General features: G+C 41.3%; 1 protein-coding gene across 1 annotated transcript in view; it reads left to right on the top strand.

Annotated features, from left to right (window-relative positions):
- KIAA1328 (KIAA1328 ortholog) overlaps positions 1-20,337 on the top strand; it is a 369,240-nt gene extending 348,903 nt beyond the window's left edge. The window contains exon 11 of the mRNA XM_074383567.1: positions 10,484-20,337. Coding sequence (XP_074239668.1) covers positions 10,484-10,694 — 211 coding nt within the window. The 3' untranslated portion in view covers positions 10,695-20,337. The remainder of the gene's footprint in view (positions 1-10,483) is intronic.

Genomic DNA, 20,337 nt, shown 5'->3' with positions numbered 1-20,337 from the left:
GATTTTGTGAAGCTTGATGCCTCATAATTTAGGAACTTGTCAAAAGTGACCAAGACTGTATATATGTTTTGGGTCAAAGTGCCCTGCTTATGAGCATCGCTCCTCTAGGTGTCACCCAGTAGTTGTAAATTGCTCTCTTATGTGTCTTGGGTTTTCTCTAACTGCCAGGTGGCAGCAGACTGCTCATAGGTATAAGGGTCCAGACCCTCATATTGTACTTATCTAGAAGAGCCAAAGGATAGGGGTCCCTAAAAATGTTCTTCTGGTGAGGAATGCCCTACGAGGCTGCTTCACATCCTAGGCGACAGCCCTGACACCTTTGTAGACTCTCCAGTCACCTGGAGCTCCTGAATGGGTCTGAGGGAGCAATCATCTGTGGTACAAGAGAATTCACTTTTTTAAAATTTCAATTTAAAGGTGCTCACATTCCTCAGATAAAACTTTCTTTTCTTTTACCACCTTCCCCGACCCCCGCAACCCGCCAACCCCCTACACTGGTCTGGTGGGACCAGCAGTCACAGATAGTAGGAATGGCTGAAAAACCAAGCTTGAAGGGTAATCTGTAGGCATCAGAAATTACTTGGGATAGTTGAATTACTGAATTTAGAAGAGATGCAGTTTTAATTTATGACAAGTTCTAGGCTAGGACTATGGGAAAGGCTTGCAAATAAAGTCTTTTGAATTGAGAGAAGGTCAAAAATCTAAGAGGTGAGAATACTGAGTGTCATTCTTGGGATGCTGACGTCAGCAGGGATGATGTTCAGGGTTGAATCGGAGGTAATGTTGTGAATCAGATGTTAACATCTACAGTGACTGAGAGCAAGTGAGTTCATAGATGAAGAGAAGTTGAGGATGACAGAGCAGATGACAGGATCCTGAAGGGAATAGAAGTTTAATGAGAGACTGGGGAATAATGGCCAAAAAGAAATGATGATTCCAATTCTACCTCTTATCCCTGAAATATATAGCACATGTTGAATATAAACAAAAGAGCCAGGTTTCAGTTAAAACTAGGAGATAGAAGGTATATCTAAAAAGATTGCAAATATAGCAGTGTCTATTGTGAAGCAAAAGCTCTAGAAGCAATGGGGGTGAGAAGGAGGGCTGGGAATAGAGGGAGAGATATTACAGAACATCATGGGGATAGCAGTGCCTTGCTAACCTATGCTGGACTGGGGTGGGAAGTACCTTCTGGGTATTTGGCTGAAGAAACAAGAGACAGTTGATTTAGTCTTGAAGGACTTTTGGACCTAAGTACTCTTCAACAGGGGATTGGTTGTATTAATATAAATCAGAGCACACGCAGGAGGTGAAGTAATCTAAAGTCATTAAAGATAACGTAAAAGTTTCATATGGAAAAATGGTCCCAATATATTAAGTGAAAAAAGCCATTTATACAAATCACATGAATAAGTATCCTTTTTTTGTAAAAGAAGAATAGATGCATGGTTAATACTTTTCAGAATGTTTGAAATAAATTGATGATCTGTCTAAAGATTTTTTAAAAAGTTGTCCATGGAAGAAGTTGCTGAGCCTTAAGCCATAAGACCATTGATTTTTTTTCAACAAATACTGAGCACCTACCTTGTACCAGTTACCATGTTTTGCATGGAGATACAGCAATAAACAAAGTAATGACCCTACCATTATGGAGGCCATACCATTGGGGCAATAGGAAATATATATATATATATATGGAGAGAGAGAGAGAGAGAGAGAGAGTTTGTGTGTGTGTGTGTGTGTGTGTGTGTGTGTGTGTGTGTGTGTGTTGAGTGATATAAAGAAAATAAAAACCATAAAGGAATAAGGTGACTGTGGAGTGATGGCTATTTTGGATGGAGTGGCTAAGGATGGCCTCTTGGAGGAGGTAACATTTAAACAAAGACATTGATGAATGGAGAGAGCAAGCAAAGATGTGAAAGAAAGCATGCTATACAGAGAGTGAAATATATGCAAAGGCCCAGAGGTAAGAATCGAGAATAACAGCAGGTTTTTGGCCTGAGCCACTGGGTTAATAGAGAGGAATGGGATTCAGAGGGGGTAAAAAAAAAGAGTTCTGTTTTGGATAGTTTGAGATACCCATTACACTTCTGAGTAAAGATATCAGGTAGCAGTTGGAAATGTGAGTCTGGACCTCCGGCAAGATTGATATTGGAGCTATATATTTAGCTGTCATTAACATATAGATGTTTTTAAATCCCACGGGAATGGATAGCATCACTTAAGATGTGAGAGTAAAGGATTGAGCCCTGGGGCATTCTTTCATTTAAATAACAAGAGAGGAAGAGGATGTTGATGATATGGAAGGAAAATCAGGAAAGGTCTGCTGAAATCACAAAAAATCAAAAAAGGAAATGGGAGGGGAAAGGTCCAGCACCATCATTAGTTTCTCATGAGGTGCACCCTGTGGATAGACCATGAAATCAGTTTGTTTCTAGGCCACGTACTAATATTCTTGGACACCGTGTCAGACTGGCCTTTCTTGAGTTGGTAATGTGGAGTCAAGTCAAATCAGCAGAGGCTACATTCTCCTCTGGATTTTGTCTTGTTATCTTGCTAGTTCAGAGGCAAATGAAACTAGAAAGAGAACTCTAGGAAGACAGAATTAATGCCACTCCAGCTTTGTCCAAATTGCCTCCTGGATGGGACTGGCAGAACAAATCAAATAAGCCTTTTGCTGATCACTTCTCCATAATGAGGCTATTAAATTCAGCCTGTGTGCCTAGGTAACTCATGCATACTGGCTCTGTGCGGTACAGAGGTAAGACAGGCCAATATAGTTAATACCTACGGATAAAACATCATCTGGGTTTTTCAAGGGATGGTACTTTATACATCTGGATAAGTTGTATGTCCCTTTAAATTATTTGACTACCACACAGCCCCAGCGGGATCAGGCCAAGCTAATCGACTTTATAGTCTCCTTTCACATGTCTCCTTAGCAAACTAAAACACACTGCTCACAGAACACATCTGATAAATACACTGCTCTTTACTGACATTTAGTGCAAAATCCCATAGGAATTCATTTTTTACTTTGCTTTATTGCATGTATAATTCTTATATTAAATTGGGTCATTTCTCAAGCTTTGCTTTTTGGAATAATCTTGGGCATTTTGTTACTTTTTAATTGCCAAATCATTTGGTCTTTCCTGATAGCAAAAGTACTGTCAATAAACTTATTGAACAAAATTAGCTATGAAGTACAACCGAAATCTGAGTTTACCACACACTTTCTGATTCTTCTGCCACAGTCTAGTCTGACTGAATGTGAATCTCTCCTAGACAGAGAAGTGGAATTTTTGTAACAGCATAATCATAAAGATAATAAGCATTTGTACTTGAGTAGACTAATTTGTTGGAGGATAAGATAGCCCAGTTACAAGTAATTGTACTATGCTTTTAAAATAAAATGTAGTTGAAAACAGCAACCTTCTTTTGCTTTTGTTTTAGTGTCAGCTCTTACCTTGATGGAAAGATTGAAGACATACTAATCTGGGAAGTCAAAGGGCCTGGGTTAAAAATCACTTAGTTCTGCCACTCACTTGCTCTATGACTGCATTCAGTTCGCTTATACTCCTCTGGATCTCAGTTTCCTCATCAATAAAATAAGAAAATTATTCCAAATTATGTCCAAGACTCATTCCTCCATGGGTAGGCATTAGTAGTGTTTGCCAGTTTCCAGTTCTCCTCCCTTCTGGCGAGACTTACCTGGTTCTGGCCATTCAGATATAAGAAGAAGTTGTAAGTCACTTGCAGGCTGTGGAAAGCCTGTGCACAGTTCTTCAGTCTCTTTTCCTGCCAAGACAATTGAGAAGCCCACATTCTAGGGGATGGAACCACTGTCTGCCTGGACCTACTTTGAGTGTATAGGATGAGCATGAAAAATATTTGAGTTGTATTAAACCATTGGAATGCTGAAGGTAATTTGTTATCACATAACTTATCCTAACATGTCAGATCTAACTTACTATAGTTTGGTGGATCATTATTTCCATGTTACAAAATTTTTTACTATATTTTATGCTAATGAGTACTCTGAAGGAATTTGAAGCCCACAGTTCTCTTTCAAATGATTGAATATGTTGGTACCTAGTAAATCAGTCTTTAAACACAAATCCTTATTGTTGCTCTGGATTTCAGTTTACACCTTTAAAAGGTTTATTTCTGATATGCTTTCTGTTCCCCAATGATTATGGCTCTACTTTTTAATAGAGAAAGCAGCAAATTTATTTTCTCATTCAGAGTATTCCCTCTTGCTATTTTAAGCATGAAATTAGATAGAAAAGTGTAGATTTTCCATTGTTTCTGATTTTAGAAAACACTTAATGATCTATATATGAAGAGATGGATATTACCACAACATTATTATGTGTCTCAAAGGAAAGTTCAAATACAGCTTATTCCTTGAGCATGAAGTAGGTCTGTCCTGCTTATATGCAAAATTTCCTAAAAGCAGTATTCAAGTCATTGGTTTATACCTTAAACAAAGAATGTGTTGATTGAACACAGAAACCATTGTTTTGTAACAGATAGCTGTATTGAAATATTGCCTTGATTCTGTGACAATGAAAGCTGCAAAAGAAAAATCTGCTAAAAAGGATTTAAATTTACAGAATTTCATACCACAGAAAATATCATGACATTTCCATACCTGAGACGGTAGTCAAATCTTGCCTGGGATTTGAGGGCAGGGCCAGCAACATAACTTGCCAGACCAGTGTAAAATGAAAATGTGAGGCGCCTTGTTCAGAAAGAAGGAAAAAGCCCAATTAAAGGTGCTAGAATACAGAGCTCTTTTCTTTAAAAGGACACCGATAAAGCATGAAGGGTAATAGTAATATATGAGTGATAAAAACTACAGATAGCAAAAAATTATATTTTTGGTATTGTAATTTTATATGACAAAATAATACTTTAATAATGTGATAACTTGATTAACCTTAAGTTTTTCTGACTCACTTAATTCATTTATTTTATTTATTTACTATTATTATTTTTTAATGGAGCTTTGCTCTTTCATCCAGGCTGAAGTGCAGTGGCACAGTCTTGGCTTAGTACAGCCTCCGCCTCCTAGGTTCAAGAATTCTCCTGCCTCAGCCTCCCAAGTAGCTGGGATTACAGGCACAAGCCACCACAAAAGTGGTTTTGTATTTTTGTAGAGATGGAGTTTTTCCCCATGTTGGCCAGGCTGGTCTCGAACTCTTGACCTCAATTGATCCACCCGCCTTGGCCTCCCCAAGTGCTAGGATTACAACACTTTGAACCACTGTAAACACTGCAGGAGCCACTGTGCTTGGTCTAAATTCATTTATTAAGTCGTCATAATTTATACTTTTAAAAACTTTAGGAGAGAGATCCAAGACGGCTGATCACTAGCAGCTCGGGATTGTAGCTCCCAGTCAAAGCGCAAAGAACGAGAGGACGCCACACCTTCACATGAATTCTTGTTGCTCACGCACCAGGAGATTCCCAGCGGAGGAGCCCCACAGGTCCCACAGGTCGCCAGCGTGACTCTTGTGACCGGCGAGGTGGTTTTGCCGGCGCCTCGGAGCGTCGGTTCTTGGTGCAGAGTCAGAAAAGCACCATCAATCTTAACGCCGCTGATTTAGTCGGCGCAGTGGGTTGCTCAGATTTTCGGCTCTGAGAATCAACAAGTTGGACGTCCACTCAGAAACCCAATTACAAAGATGGTAAATACAAAGACCGCAGATGGATAAATCTACAACGAAGGGAAGAAAACAGCCATAAAAGGCTGAGAATACCCAGGATCAGAATGCCTCTCCCTCAGCAGGGGATCACAGTTCCTCATCAGCAACGGAACAAGGCTTGATGGAGAACAAGTGTGTTCCAATTACAGAAGCAGGCTTCAAAATGTGGATAATAAGAAACTTCTGTGAATTAAAAGAACTTGTTTTAACTCAATCCAAAGAAACTAAGAACTTTGAAAAAAGATTTGACAAAATGTTAACAAGAATACACAATTTAGAGAGGAATATAAGTGAATTGATGGAGCTGAAAAACACAATATGAGAACTTCGTGAAGTATGCACAAGTTTTAACAGCCTAATTGATCAAGCAGAAGAAAGGATATCAGAGGTCAAAGACCAACTCAATGAAATAAAACAAGAAGACAAGATTAGAGAAAAAAGGATAAAAAGGAACGAGCAAAGTCTCCGAGAAATACGTGACTATGTGAAAAGACCTAATCTACGCTTGATAGGTGTACCTGAATGTGACGAAGAGAATGAATCCAAGCTGGAAAATACGCTTCAGGACATTATTCAGGAAAATTTTCCCAACCTAGTAAGGCAGGATAATATTCAACTCCAGGTAATACAGAGAACACCACAAAGATATTCCTCAAGAAGAGCAACTCCAAGGCACATAATCGTCAGATTCACCAGGCTTGAAATGAAGGAGAAAATACCAAGGGCAGCCAGAGAGAAAGGTCAGGTTACCCACAAAGGGAAGCCTATCAGACTTACAGCAGATCTCTCGGCAGAAACCCTACAAGCCAGAAGAGAGTGGGGACCAATATTCAACATCCTTAAAGAAAAGAACTTTCAACCCAGAATTTCACATCCAGCCAAACTAAGCTTCACAAGTGAAGGAAAAATAAAGTTTTTTGTGAATAAGCAAGCACTCGGAGATTTCATCACCACCAGGCCTGCTTTACAAGAGCTTCTGAAAGAACCACTACACATAGAAAGGAACAAACAGTATCAGCCTTTCTAAAAAAAAAACCAAAAAGAGCATCAATATAATGAAGAATTTACATCAACTAATGGGCAAAATAGCCAGCTAATATTAAATGGCAGTATTAAATTCACATATATTATTATTAATTCTAAATTTAAATTGACTAAATTCCCCAATCCAAAGACAGACAGGCAATTTGAATACTAAAACCCATCAGTATGCTGCATCCAGACCCATCTCACATTCAAGGATACACAAAGACTCAAAACAAGGGATGGAGAAGGATTTATCAACCAAACAGAGAGCTAAAACAAATAAATAAAAAGCAGAAGTTACAATTAAGCAACAAAGATCAAAAGAAGCAAAGAAGGACATTATATAATGATAAAAGGATTAATGCAACAACAAGAAGAGCTAAAGATCCTAAATATATACGCACCCAATACAGGAATATGCAGACATACAAGACTTATAAAGAGACTTAGACTCCCACATAATAATAGTGGGAGACTTCAACATTAATATTAGACAGATCAATGAGACAAAATTAACAATGATATCCAGGACTTGAACTCAGATCTGGAACAAGTAAATGTAATTAACATTTATAGAACCCTCCACTTTAAATATACAAAATATACACTCTTATCAGTACCACATCATATCAACTTAGAAGTTTAAATGAAATGTTGGTTGGCTCCTTGTTTGTTATTCTCTTCCCTCATTTTCTTTTATATCTCCATTATTAAGGACAATTATAGGCATACCCATATTTAGATTGCATTCTAGCCCGGGCAATAAAGCAATACCCCCATCCTCTCTCCCTCTTCCTCTTTCTCTTTCTTCCTCTTCTTTATTAAAAAAAAGAAGAAGAAAAAGAAAACAAAGGCACTAGACCCACCCCAGTTTCAGGTTTGGTTGATGGTCTGGGGTAGGAGCCAGGGAGAATTCTCTTTCTCATGAGAGGGTCAGTCCTAAAAAAAAAAAAAAAAAAAAAAAAACTTTAAGTGATATAATTAAAAGCAACATTAGTCACTCTTAGCAAATGAGATTACAAAAATTTTTTGTAATTTTTTAAGTTATACTTAAGTTCTGGGGTACATGTGCAGTTCATACAGGATTGTTACATAGGTATATACCTGCCATAATGGTTTGCTGCATCCATCCCCCCATCACCTGCATTAGGTGTTTCTCCTAATGTTATCCCTACCCAATCCCCCCACCCCCTGCTATGCCTCCCTTATTCCTCCCACCCCCCCCAACAGGCTCCAGTGTGTGATGTTCCCCTCCCTGTGTCCATGTGTTCCCATTGTTCAACACCCACTTAGAAGTGAGAACATGCAGTGTTTGGTTTTCTGTTCTTGTGTCAGTTTCCTGAGAACGATGATTTCCAGCCTGATCCATGTCCCTGCATAGGACTCGAACTCATCCTTTTATATGGCTGTATAGTATTCATGGTGTATATGTGCCACATTTTCCTTGTCCAGTCTATCTTTGATGGCCATTTGGGTTGGTTCCAAGTCTTTGCTGTTGTAACCAGTGCTGCAGTGAACATATGTGTGTATGTATCTTTATAATAGAATGATTTATAATTCTTTAGGTATATACCCAGTAATGGGATTACTGGGTCAAATGGTATTTCTAGTTCTAGATCCTTGAGGAATCACCACACTGTTGTCCACAATGGTTGAACTAATTTACACTCCTACCAACAGTGTAAAAGTGTTCCTGTTTCTCCACATCCTCTCCAGCATCTGTTGTCTCCAGATTTTTTAATGATCGCCATTCTAACTGACGTGAAATGTTTTTCATAATTTTTAATTTTGAGAAGGATCTTCCTGTAGATGCAACTGACACTGGAGCTGCTAAGAGTATTTTGTAGGTTGTGCCAACATTTGGATAGATTTCTAATAAAGTATTTCCAAATGTGAATTTTAGTTTATGTAGAGATGATCATTCTTGGGTATCAGTCTTTCTAAAAAGATTTAACTCTTCATACACGTTAGTTTCATACCTGTTGAAATTTAATTTTAAATACAAATCTATGCAATGTCATTTTAATGTTTTCTCTAGCATGTCCTGACATGTAGAGATCATACCAGAAACCAAAAATCACTTAATGATTTGTCTATAATTCACAGTGCCTATTTATGCTTTCTATAGCAACATCTTTAATTACAAAGACAAATTATTTTATAAATTGTATTGTTGATAATTGGTTCATTTGAAATTGCATATGAGAATGGTGGGTTTTTTCCTATCAAATGCAATAATCCTTAATTTTTATTTCTAAGCCTGTGGATATTTGCTTTGCAGTGTTGTAGCAGTTTTTGAAACCAGAAGCTCTAAACTCTTTGAAGGATTCTAATGTATCTCTGATATGCTTTACTGTAATGTCCATGTGCATGCTTTTATTTTGTAATAATTTACTGGTATTTATAGCCTTAATGCTAGCAGTTCATATCCCAGTGCTCAGGCCAGAAAGATGACATTTTTGCCACAGGGATGGGCTTAGAAAACAGACAAGCCAGCTTTCCACCACAGCTGCTTCTGATGGTGCTGCCATCATCACCACCATTAATTTGGAGCTAGGTTCTGGCCCCAGCTATCCCCTCAGGGCCCTATGTGTTACTCCAGACTGTTTCTTTTTGTTTGTTTGCTCTGTTGCCCAGGCTGGAGTACAGTGGTGCAACCTTGGCTCACTGCAGCCTCCACTTCCCAGGTTCAAGTGGTTCTCCTGCCTCAGTCTCCTGGGTAGCAGAGACTATGGACACATGCCACCATGCCTGGCTAATTTTTGTATTTTTAGTAGAGACAGAGTTTCAACATGCTGGCAAGGCTGGTCTCAAACTCCTGACCTCAAGTGATCCACCCATCTCGGCCTCCCAAAGTCCTGGGATTTTAGGCATGAGCTACCATGGAGGCCCCAGACTGTTTCTTTACCTCTAAGCTGCTCCAAACTTACCCTTTCTGATAAGAATGCTGGACACAAAGCAGTCTTTCTTTGGAGGGATATCTTAATAGATTTAGAATCGTTTACCAAATTCTAGAGAAGGTGGAAGGGGGTTAACAGGAAGGAACTACCATTTATTGAGTGCCTTTTATGTATTCATTTATATCAATTAATTAATTTAATCCTAACTGGAGTTTTGCTAGCCCCTTATACATGAAAAGACTGAACTGAGAGACTGAATAACTGCCTCAGTATTACACAACTTGCAAATGGTAGAACAGAGATTTGAACCAAGTCTGTCTGTGAAGATTTTGACAGGTAGCTTTAGTGTCCTGGATGAGAGTGCTGGAGACAAACCACCTGGGTTCAATTCTAGACTCTTCTGTGTAATAGCTTTCTGTTAGATGAGTTACTTCCCTGAGCCTTAATTTCCACTTGTTTATAATGGGGATCAGAGTAGTACAGTACCTACTTCTTAGGATAAATATTTGTAGTGAACAGTGCCTGACAGTAAGCTTGTAGTACATGTCACTGTTGATATCATTACTGTTATCATGACTACTTTTCCCACTCTACAGTCTCTCTTCATAAGTTATAAAGGAAGGTTAGAAATCAGCAAAAGAAAAGAGGTTATGGACAGGCAGCAAAGCCTAGGTTCTTCAAGTCCTTCTGATGTTTACCTTCACAAAAGTTCCCCTAAGCAGCATCTTATGCACGATATGATCTTTGATCTGATTCTTGCCCTGGATAGCCCATTTCTGCTGGGCTTCTTGGATTCTCATTTTCTAATAATCTGATCCTTTCCTGTCTGTGTTGTATGTCTTACAGGTATGAGACATCTTTGTTGGATTTGGTTCAGTCTCTGAGCCCAAACTCTGCTCCCAAACCTCAGCGCTATCCCTCCAGAGAAGCTGGGTCCTGGAATCACGGTACTTTCCAACTCAGTCCTCCAAAATTGACCCGGAAGAAGATGGGGATGCACAGGACCCCTGAAGAGCTGGAGGAGAATCAAATTCTGGAAGATATATTTTTTATTTGACATACTGCAAAACTTTCCTAGGAAATTTTTGGGTTTCCTCTCATACTGATCTAGGATTTTAAATTATTTCATTGCAAAGTAATTGTGTCTCTCCTTTCACAAGGACCTGTATCACTCGCATCCTGTTATGTATTGAATATAGAAATCATTCTAACAACCCAGGGTGTTTTCAGTCAGACCGGGCATTCGATAACACCCTAAGGGGGTAGGAATGGAAGATGGTATCTTTTTTATGCTAAACAGAGATTAGAAAATTAACATAGGATACTTTCTGCGTGGTGGAAACCATTGCATATTCAGCCTCATTTCAAGAGTGTGTCCTTCTCAAACTTCTGCTAGAAAAGGCTGGTTCACTTTTATATACAAGAAAAACCTTTCCACTGAAAGATCCCTCTAATTTAAAAGTAACCCCTTTGAAACATAAGCAGTTTCAGAAAGACAGACCCTCTCACCTTTCTCATCCAATTCTCTCACAGCTATGTCTCTAAGTGGTCCTTTAATTCTGAAGTTGGAGTTGGTGCCCTTGCCATCACAAACAACACTGAGGGCCAACTGTGAGTCCGTCTCAGTAGCCATCAGCCTGGTGGCTGCTCATTCCATAACCAAAGAGCTCAGTGAGCTAGAGGGTGAGACCCAGCCAATCCTTGGGAGCAGGCAGCACGAAACCATGTCAGGGACTGATTGCCCTGGGGATATTCAGTGGAGGCACAAGCCTGAAGCACTTTTCCTACCGATGTTCAGGTGACCACCCCTCCGATATCCCAGAATGAATAAGAGCAATCTCTAGGTATTTTTTTATTGATCCAAGTATTCAGTTTATTCACCCTCCATCACATGTACTCCTGTGAACTTCCCAAAGTTGTGTCTGGAGAAAATACCACTAGAGAGAGAATGACACTAGTTGCTGCAAGCTGATGGGCTTCCTCTGGCCCTCCCTTTTCCTCCATGGGGATTAAAGAATACAAGTTGACCAGGCCCTGCAGGTGCTCTGCTCATGGTCCCAAAGAACCATCTCTACTTCCCAGAGCATTTTCCACCACCCAAGCAGGATCTCCCTGCTTTTTCTCACTGGGCCTCGCTTTGACCCAGAGAAAACCTGTGCAAGTTACGCAGTGCAGACCTCATCCTCTCTGCTGTCTTTTCTCCCGCAGAGCTCTTGAGATGGGTCCTTCAGCTTGCAGTGGGCTCTAGTAGCCTCTTGAGCTAATGGGGATGATGACCCTGGTTTAACCAGAGTTCAAAACTCTCCAGTCATTGAAAGCAAGGGGAGGGTATGCCAGGGCAGCCTGCATGCAGTGAGCCTGCATGGCTTCTCTGAATTATTGTTTTAATTGAAACTAAATTATTTCAATCTAGAAAAGCCTTGTTGAGCAGCCTCCTTGTCCAGATAGATCGAAGCTCGTGTCTCTTCAGGCTGAACCTGGCCCTGTTGCCTCCACCCAGCCTTCTTTCACTTGGATTTTTTTATTCTTTGGAAGATAAAAGAATGGAGCCCACCAATATTCCATTTTTCTTCTGAAATAAATAGAAGGTCAGGACTAACTAGTTGTAGTCATTTCCTTAAAAAGTTGGAAGATCATTACAGATTAAAATTTCCTTGTAAAGTTCACTTCTGAGAGTAATCAAATCAGTTTTGTCCCATACCAAAAAGCCTTTGGAGTATGGTGCTTTCTGTGGTATGGCAGAAATGGGTGGATGGCAAACTGAGCTCTCAGCCGTTTTTAGGTTGCCAGAACTTGCTTTTCCCTGCCCGCTGTGTCATGACCAGCTTACGTGCACCTGACTCCCATAGACTAACCATGCCCACAGTCACCCATTCCAGACTCCAGTGTCCTTAAAACTCTCTGGAGTGAGAGGATGCCAGAGGATCAAAGAAAGGTCACAGAATAATTGTAAACAGAATCTGAACTAAAGGCTTTTGGGGGTCACAGCCATAGAGTAGAGTTTAATTGTTTCTTTGCCTCTCCATGAATGGCCAATTTGGAAAAGCAAAGATGGACTTTCAGCAGAGCATCAGTCAACACATTTTTCACATGCCAAACCCATCACCAGTTGCCTTTTTTTCATTTGTGGACATTTTGTTGGTGTTGGTGCAAGGGCACTAGGATATAAATTTATGTATAATCTAATGTCTTCATTATTAATTGAACAGTACGTGCTAACATTTTAACCTGTTTAGATATACTTTGAAATATATACATATATATGAATGAAAGGGTTGTTGCAGAGCCTCCAAGCTATTGCAGACTATCCCAAGAGAAAGGAGCTGGCACAGAGGAATCTGCCTTTCCTCCCTGTCAATCTCCCGCCCTTTACTGGTTGGAATTTGCCTTTAGACACTTTTCGTCTAGCCTTTAGACACTTTCCCAAAGCAAGACTGGACGCATACTGAGGGGGCTGCGGATAGTGCCACGGCATTGCCCGCCCTGCTGCCCACCTCCTGTGAGAGAAAAGCCAATCAATGTTTACAAGATGGAAAAGGACACAGCATGTCCTTTGAACTCCCTAAGTAAGGCCTGCAGTGCTTGACTTAGAGAACCAGAGTTAATCACAGAAAAGCTTTTGCTGGCAGTCCCCTTCCCGGAGGCACACTTGTGTTTGTCCAAACCTGATCCCCATGATGGGGACTTTTCTAGAGCACCCCAAATGGCATGGGGAAGGAAGGACTCTTTCTCCTCCCTCAGAGCCACTCTTCACTTGGCCCTGCTTCTGGCACCAAGTTCATAATAGAGAACTGCTGGCCAGAGAATCAGGGGAGGAGAGAGGTCTGATGGAGCAGAGCTGCACGAAGTCTGCTAAGAGCAATGGAGACTGGCGGACTCCTAGCTCACAGTTTATCCTCAGCTCAGAGTGTATTTTGAATGTGGGCAAATGTTTATGTACGTATGAGATTTTAAGTTAATAAATCATCTCTATGGCTATTTTCCCCACGTGGATTTGATATTGAATTGTCCCTTGAACATCCCTCATCAGATCAGTGAGGCATAGCTTGAAAGCAAGTGCAAAGCCGCAGGTTATCAAAACGTTATTTTCCTCAGTACTTGTTAAAACAGCAGGATCCTGTGGCTGACTGAGAGAAAGGAAATGGTTTGTCACATCCCAGTAGGTTTTTCTGCTGTGGCTCCTGCTCATTCATATCACGTGGACAACAAGCCTCTTCTAGACTGTGTGCTTGTTGGAACAGAACATTCAATCTATGTGTACTTCTAAGTCCCTTCTCTGTGCCTAGCCCCATAGCTGCTCAGCAAGGAAGAAATATCACAGCACTTTTAAGACAAGAAAAATGGTTCTGCCTAGTTGCCTTTAGTTGCTAGAAGAATGTATATGAGGGCTTCAGTGCCTGAAATGCTCAATTCTGAGATCATACCTGTGGATTCAACTAAGACAGTCAGAGACCCTGTCCTGCCCCCTCTCCCCAAGCCAGGCTGGCACCTGCACCTGAATAAGGAGACTTTGCAGCTGCCTCTCAGAGGCACAGGTAGCAAGGACAGAATCATCATTCAACAGCTCCCAAACTGAATGTGAAAATTGCTCATGGATTTCTGGTAACAACTTAGCATTCTAGAGACCCAGTCTGGGAATCAAGGGACTTCAATCAAGTACAGGATCCACCATAATTTGCAAAAATGCCGTGAATAGCCCAGATTTTCAGCTGACTCACTCATCCCTCATTTCCACCATTGTAGTTCCGTCTTTCCTTTTACAACAAGACTTCTAACGGGAGCACTCTTGGATTCATTGCCCCTTTTCACCTCACAAACTGGCTTTCACGCAAGCTCAGTTTAGAGAGAGATGAGTCAAAGTCCAGTTTTTACTCTTGACTTTTCAGCACTCCTGGCCAATCAGCAACCAAAGCCTGTGGACACTACTTCCTTTTATTATTATTATTGTTTTTTGGTAATAGCTTTATGAGATATTACTCAAATACTGTACAATCTACCTACTTGAAGTGTATAGTTCAGTGGTCTTTAGTATATTCACAAAGTTGCCACCATCACCACAATCAATTTTAGAACATTTTTATTACCCCGAAGAGAAACCTGTACCCGTTAGCAGTCACCCTCCATACTACTAGCCCTAGGCAACCGTTAATTGACTTGTCTCTATACATTTGCATATCTGGACATGTCATATTAATGAAATCATACTCTATGTGGTCTTCTGTGCTGGCTTTCATAGCATAATGTTTTCAAGGTTCATCCATGCTGTCACATATACATGGTTCCTTTTGATTGCCAAATAATACTGTATCATATGAATATGCAACATTTTTGTTTATCCATTAATTAGTTGCTGGACATTTAGGTTGTTTCCCACCTTTTTTGTTGTTGTTGTTATTATAAAGAATACTGCTATAAACATCCATGCAAAACTTTTTGCTATAATCCCAGCACTTTGGGAGGCTGAGGTGGTTGGATCACAAGGTCAGGAGTTCAAGACCATCCTGGCCCATGTGGCGAAACCCCATCTCTACTAAAAATACGAAAATTAACTGGGCTTGCTGGTGGGTGCCAGTGGTACCAGCTACTTGGGAGGCTGAGGCAGGAGAATTGCTTGAACCTGGGAGGCAGAGGTTGCAGTGAGCCAAGATTGTACCACTGCACTCCAGCCTGGGCAACAGAACGAGATTCCATCTCAAAAAACAAACAAAAAGCTTCTTGTATGGACACTCCCTTAAACCAAAGCCTAATCCAAAGCAAAGCCCTGACTCTCTTCAATTCTATGAAGGCTGAGAGAGATGAGGAAGTTGTAGATGACAAGCTTGCAGCTAGCTGAGGTTTAAGGAAAGAGACTATCTCTATAATGTAAAAGTATAATGTGAAACAGCAAGTGCTGATGTGGAAGCTATGGCACGTTTATTTATCCAGAAGATCCACCTATTGATGAAGGTAGCTACACTAAACCATGGATTTTCAGTGTAAATGAAACAGCCTTCAATTGGAAGAAGATGCCATCGAGGACTTCCATAACTAGAGAGGAGAAGTCAATGCCTGGCTTCAAAGGACAGGCTGACTCTCTTATTAGGGGCTAAAGTAGTTGGTGACTTGAAGTTAAAGCCAGTGCTCATTTATCACTCTGAAAATCTGAGGGCTATTCAGAATGATGCTAAACCTGCTCTGCCCATCCTCTATAAAAGGAACAACAAAGCTCGTATAGAAGCACATCTGTTTACAGCATGGTTTACTGAATATTTTAAGCACTCTGTTGAGGCCTACTGCTCAAAGATTTCTTTCAAAATGTAACTGTTCATTGACAATATACCTGGCAACCCAAGAGCTCTGATGAAGATTTATAAGATGAATGTTGTTTTCTTTCTTTTTTTTTTAAACCTCGATAACTGATTTTTTAAAATCAGCATTTCATAAGATTAATTTCATCATCAGTGCTACTCTTTTTTTTTGAGAAAGAAAAAAAGAATAATAAGAAAAAGAATAAAAAAGAGGAAGAAAGAGAAAGAGGAAGCAGTAGAGAGAATGGGGGTATTGCTTTATTGCCCGGGCTAGAATGCAGTCTAAATATGGGTATGCCTATAATTGTCCTTAATAATGGAGACATGAAACAAAATGAGGGAAGAGAATAACAAACAAGAAGTCAACCAACATTTCATTTAAACTTCTAAGTTGATATGATGTGGTACTGATAAGAGTGTATATTTTGTGTATTTGATGAATGTTGTTTTCATGTCTGCTAACACAACATTCAATCTGCAGCCCATGGATCAAGGAGTAATTTCAACTTTCCACATCTTACTGTTTGGGAAATACATTTTTGAGGCTATTACTACCATAGATAATGATTTCTCTGATGGATTTGTAAAGTAAATTGAACCCCTTCTGGAAAGGATTCACCATCCTACATGCCATTAGGAACATTTGTGATTCATGGGACGAGATCAAAATACCAAAGTTAACAGGAGTTTGGAAGAAGTCAATTCTAACCCTCATGGATGACTTTAAGGGATTCAAGACTTTAATGAAGGAGGTCACTGCAGATGTGGTAGAAATAGCACGAGAACTAGAATTAGAAGTGAAGCAAAAGATGTGTTGCTGCAATCTCATGATAAAACTTGAAGATGAGGAGCTGGTTCTTCTGGATGAGCAAAGAAAGTGGTTTCTTGAGATGGAATCTACTTCTGGTGAAGATGCTGTGAACATAATTGAAATGACAACAAAGGACTTAGAATATTATATAAATTCATTTAATAAAGCAGCATCAGGGTTTGAGGGAATTGACTCCAATTTTGGAAGATGTTCTACAGTGGGTAAAATACTACCCAATAGTATCAGATGCTACAGGGAAATTTTCATCAAAGGAAGGGTTAATTGTGTGCCAAACTTCATTGTTGTCTTATTTTAAGAAATTGCTACAGCCATGCTGATCAGCAACCACCACACCGATCAGTCAGTAGCCATCAACGTCAAGGCAAGACCCTCCATGAGCAAAAAAGATTACAACCCCCTGTAGGCTCAAATGATCCTTAGCAATTAAGTATTTTAAGTTAATACGTGCATACTGCTTTTAGGCATCATGCAGTTGCACACTTAGTGGCCTACAGCACACTACAGTAGACTACAGTTGTATGAACATCACTTTTATAGCCTCTGGGGAACAGGAAGTTTGTATGACTTCCTTTGCCGTGACATATGCTTTATAGCGGTGGTCTGGAACCAGCCCCACAATATCTGAACTATGCCTGTATGTCTTTGTGGGGCAATGACCTGGAAGTGACAGAGTTAGGAAAGAAGCATGAAAATCCAGACCCTGTAGGAGGAGGAGAGGAATACAGAATGTTGGGCATGTGGAGTGGAGGCCGGCAGGTGCCAGGCAAGCATCGAAAACTACTGAAGCACTTCCTGTGTGCCAGAGCCTCGCTGGGCCCTGTGCACCATCGTATTCAATCCTTACAAGATGAGGCCTCTTTTCTTAGTTTTCAAAATCATTCCATTTTATGTGTTATGCTTGTAAGCCACATCATATCCTTTATGTAATGAGGCCAGGTATACATCTCTGCACACCTAAAACTTGATGGTGACTTTTTGCACCAATATTGAAAATGAAGCCTAGCAAAACTTGCCAAGGTTACCAGCTAGTCAGAAATAGAATTCAAACTCAGAAACTGTGGTGGAACGGTCATTGTTTACTTCTTCCCCTCTCTTTCCTATTTCTAGTCAATCTTCAAGAAGTATCAAGTCCATCCAGGTGCAGACTTGTAATCCCAGCTCTTTGGGAGGCCAAGGTGGGCGGATCATGAGGTCAGGAGTTCAAGACCATCCTGGTTAACACAGTGAAAACCATCTCTACTAAAAATACAAAAACAGTGGGGCGTGGTAGCATGAGCCTGTAATCCAGCTACTCAGGAGGCTGAGGCAGAAGAATTGCTTGAATTTGGAAGGTGGAGGTTGCAGTGGGCCGAGGTCACGCCACTGCACTCCAGCCTAGGTGACAGAGTAAGACTCCATCTCAAAAAAAAAAAGAAAAAAGTTATCAAGTCCACTTCCTATTTTCAAACTTACCCACTTCTCTCTATCTTTGCTGATGCTTCCCTAGTACAACAGTTTCTTTATGGGTCTTCCTGCCAGATGGCCAGATTTGTCCTAGAATATGTGACTCTCTCTGCCTCACTCATCTTTAAATGGGGATCACAGCAGAACCTGTTTTTGTGAAGGAGTTTTTGTGAAGGTTAAATGAGCTAATGCGGGTAGAGTGTTCAGCATAGAATATAACAGCACTCAGTGAGGGTCACCTATCATTCTCCATAAAGCTACCAGGTCATTATATCAAGTCACACCTGGGCTTAAAGCGTTGGCCTCCCGCTGCCCACCATGTTTGTACTTCTCCACATAATGCACACGGTTCTTGGTGATCTGGCCCACTGCAGCCTTTAGACCTCCAGCCCCTTCTTTTCCCACTCGATTCCTCTCGACTTCTGTGCTTCAGCCACCCTGAACTTTCAGAGTTCCTAAAGGCACCGTAGCATCCTTTTTCTGACTTTAGGAGCTTTTCTCAGCCCTCCGTACATCTTCTGTCACAATACTTGCTGGAATGGCCTGTTTGCTTTTCTGATTTCTCCTTTAGTCCCTAAGCCCCTAGATGGCCAGAAAAAGATATCAGTCTTACTCATCACTAATTCCTCAGAATTCAGCATGCTTCTGGGCACATTATAGGCTCCCAATCATTATTTATCCAACAGGTGGATGGGTAGGCACATAAGAGGGAGGAAAAAAATGTAACAAATCTGTGGCCCCAAAGCCGGTACCCTTTGGACTACTCCAGCCTTCTTGCAGCTATCTAAACAAAGTGGAAAGTCAGGGCCATACTCAGAGGGCTGGGGAGGGTGGGGCTGGGGGACACCTCCATTGCCCCTCGTCAGTGCCGTCTCCACATTCACTAGCATTTTCTTTCTTACAAATCTAAGATTTGTAACTTCATTGCTTAAAAATACAAAAGTCTCCCCACTGCTTACAGGAAAGGAGTGGACCCCTCAGAGTAGCACACTGGCGCTCTCAGCGTCTCGCCCCTCCCTGCTGCCCTCCGCGTTCACAACTATTGGCCATCTCCCAAAGACACGCTGCTGTGTCCTGCCTATGTGACTTTTCAGGTCCCTCTCTCCGGTGAACCTTTCCAGACCTAGCTCAGCTATCACTGAGCTAGACTGTAAAGTGTTCAAAGATAACACTTACTCACTTTGGAGAACCCAGTCTTACCGCTTGTGAGCTGTGTAGATTTAGGCAAGTTGCCTGTATTCTCTAAGCTTCAGATATAATAATTTATAAAGATACTTGTTAAGATGAGAAGTAACCATTTCCACCTTCCAGGTTTGGTGCCTGGTATGCTGACCTAGATCTAGAAACTAGCCCAGATGAAAACGAGAATGATGAGGGCACAGTGTCCATGAAAGTAGGGCGATGCAGGGTGTCCAGTGCAGTCAGAAAGGGTGCTGAGAGGGAGGTCATTGAAATACGTGGGAACCAGAGGGCCCGGGAGTAGGAAGCAGGGTTGATGTTTGTGAGAGAGTAGAGGAGGTGGCTGGCTAGAGGACAAGGCCTGTTTGAGATCTGGCCAGGACATCAGAGCTGGCCTCTCCCTCCGCTCTTCCTTGCAGGCCACAGCTGATCAGGCTTAACTGACACCTCCTTGGCACCAGCACACAATGGCCTATGGCCTGACCTCTGCCAGGATGCCCTAGGCTCATGCCCTGCACCTGTTCCACAGCCATAAGACTCTGGTGTTTGCCCTCCTTGATTCTTCCCAGTGCTGCCCACCCTGTTCTCCCCATTCTGAGTTCTGAGACTGGCCAGTCCCGTGCTGAGATGAAGGAGCTGGAGGAGAGAGAGAACCTGGCTCTCTCTCCTCACTGCTCTCTCTCCTCACTGCTCTCATCTCTCTCCTCACTGCTGTCTCTCCTCACTGCTGTCTCTCCTCACTGCTGTCTCTCCTCACTGCTCTCTCCTCACTGCTCTCATCTCTCTCCTCACTGCTCTCTCTCCTCACTGCTCTCTGTCCTCACTGCTCTCTCTGCTCACTGCTCTCTCTCCTCACTGCTCTCTCTCCTCACTGCTCTCTCCTCACTGCTCTCTCTCCTCACTGCTCTCTCTCCTCACTGCTCTCTCTGCTCACTGCTCTCTCTCCTCACTGTTCTCTC

Source organism: Saimiri boliviensis, chromosome 13, assembly GCF_048565385.1.
Source record: "Saimiri boliviensis isolate mSaiBol1 chromosome 13, mSaiBol1.pri, whole genome shotgun sequence".
Taxonomy (NCBI): Eukaryota; Metazoa; Chordata; class Mammalia; order Primates; family Cebidae; genus Saimiri; species Saimiri boliviensis.
Note: the sequence above shows the minus strand (reverse complement) of the source record. Positions and strands in the feature narration are given on the sequence as shown.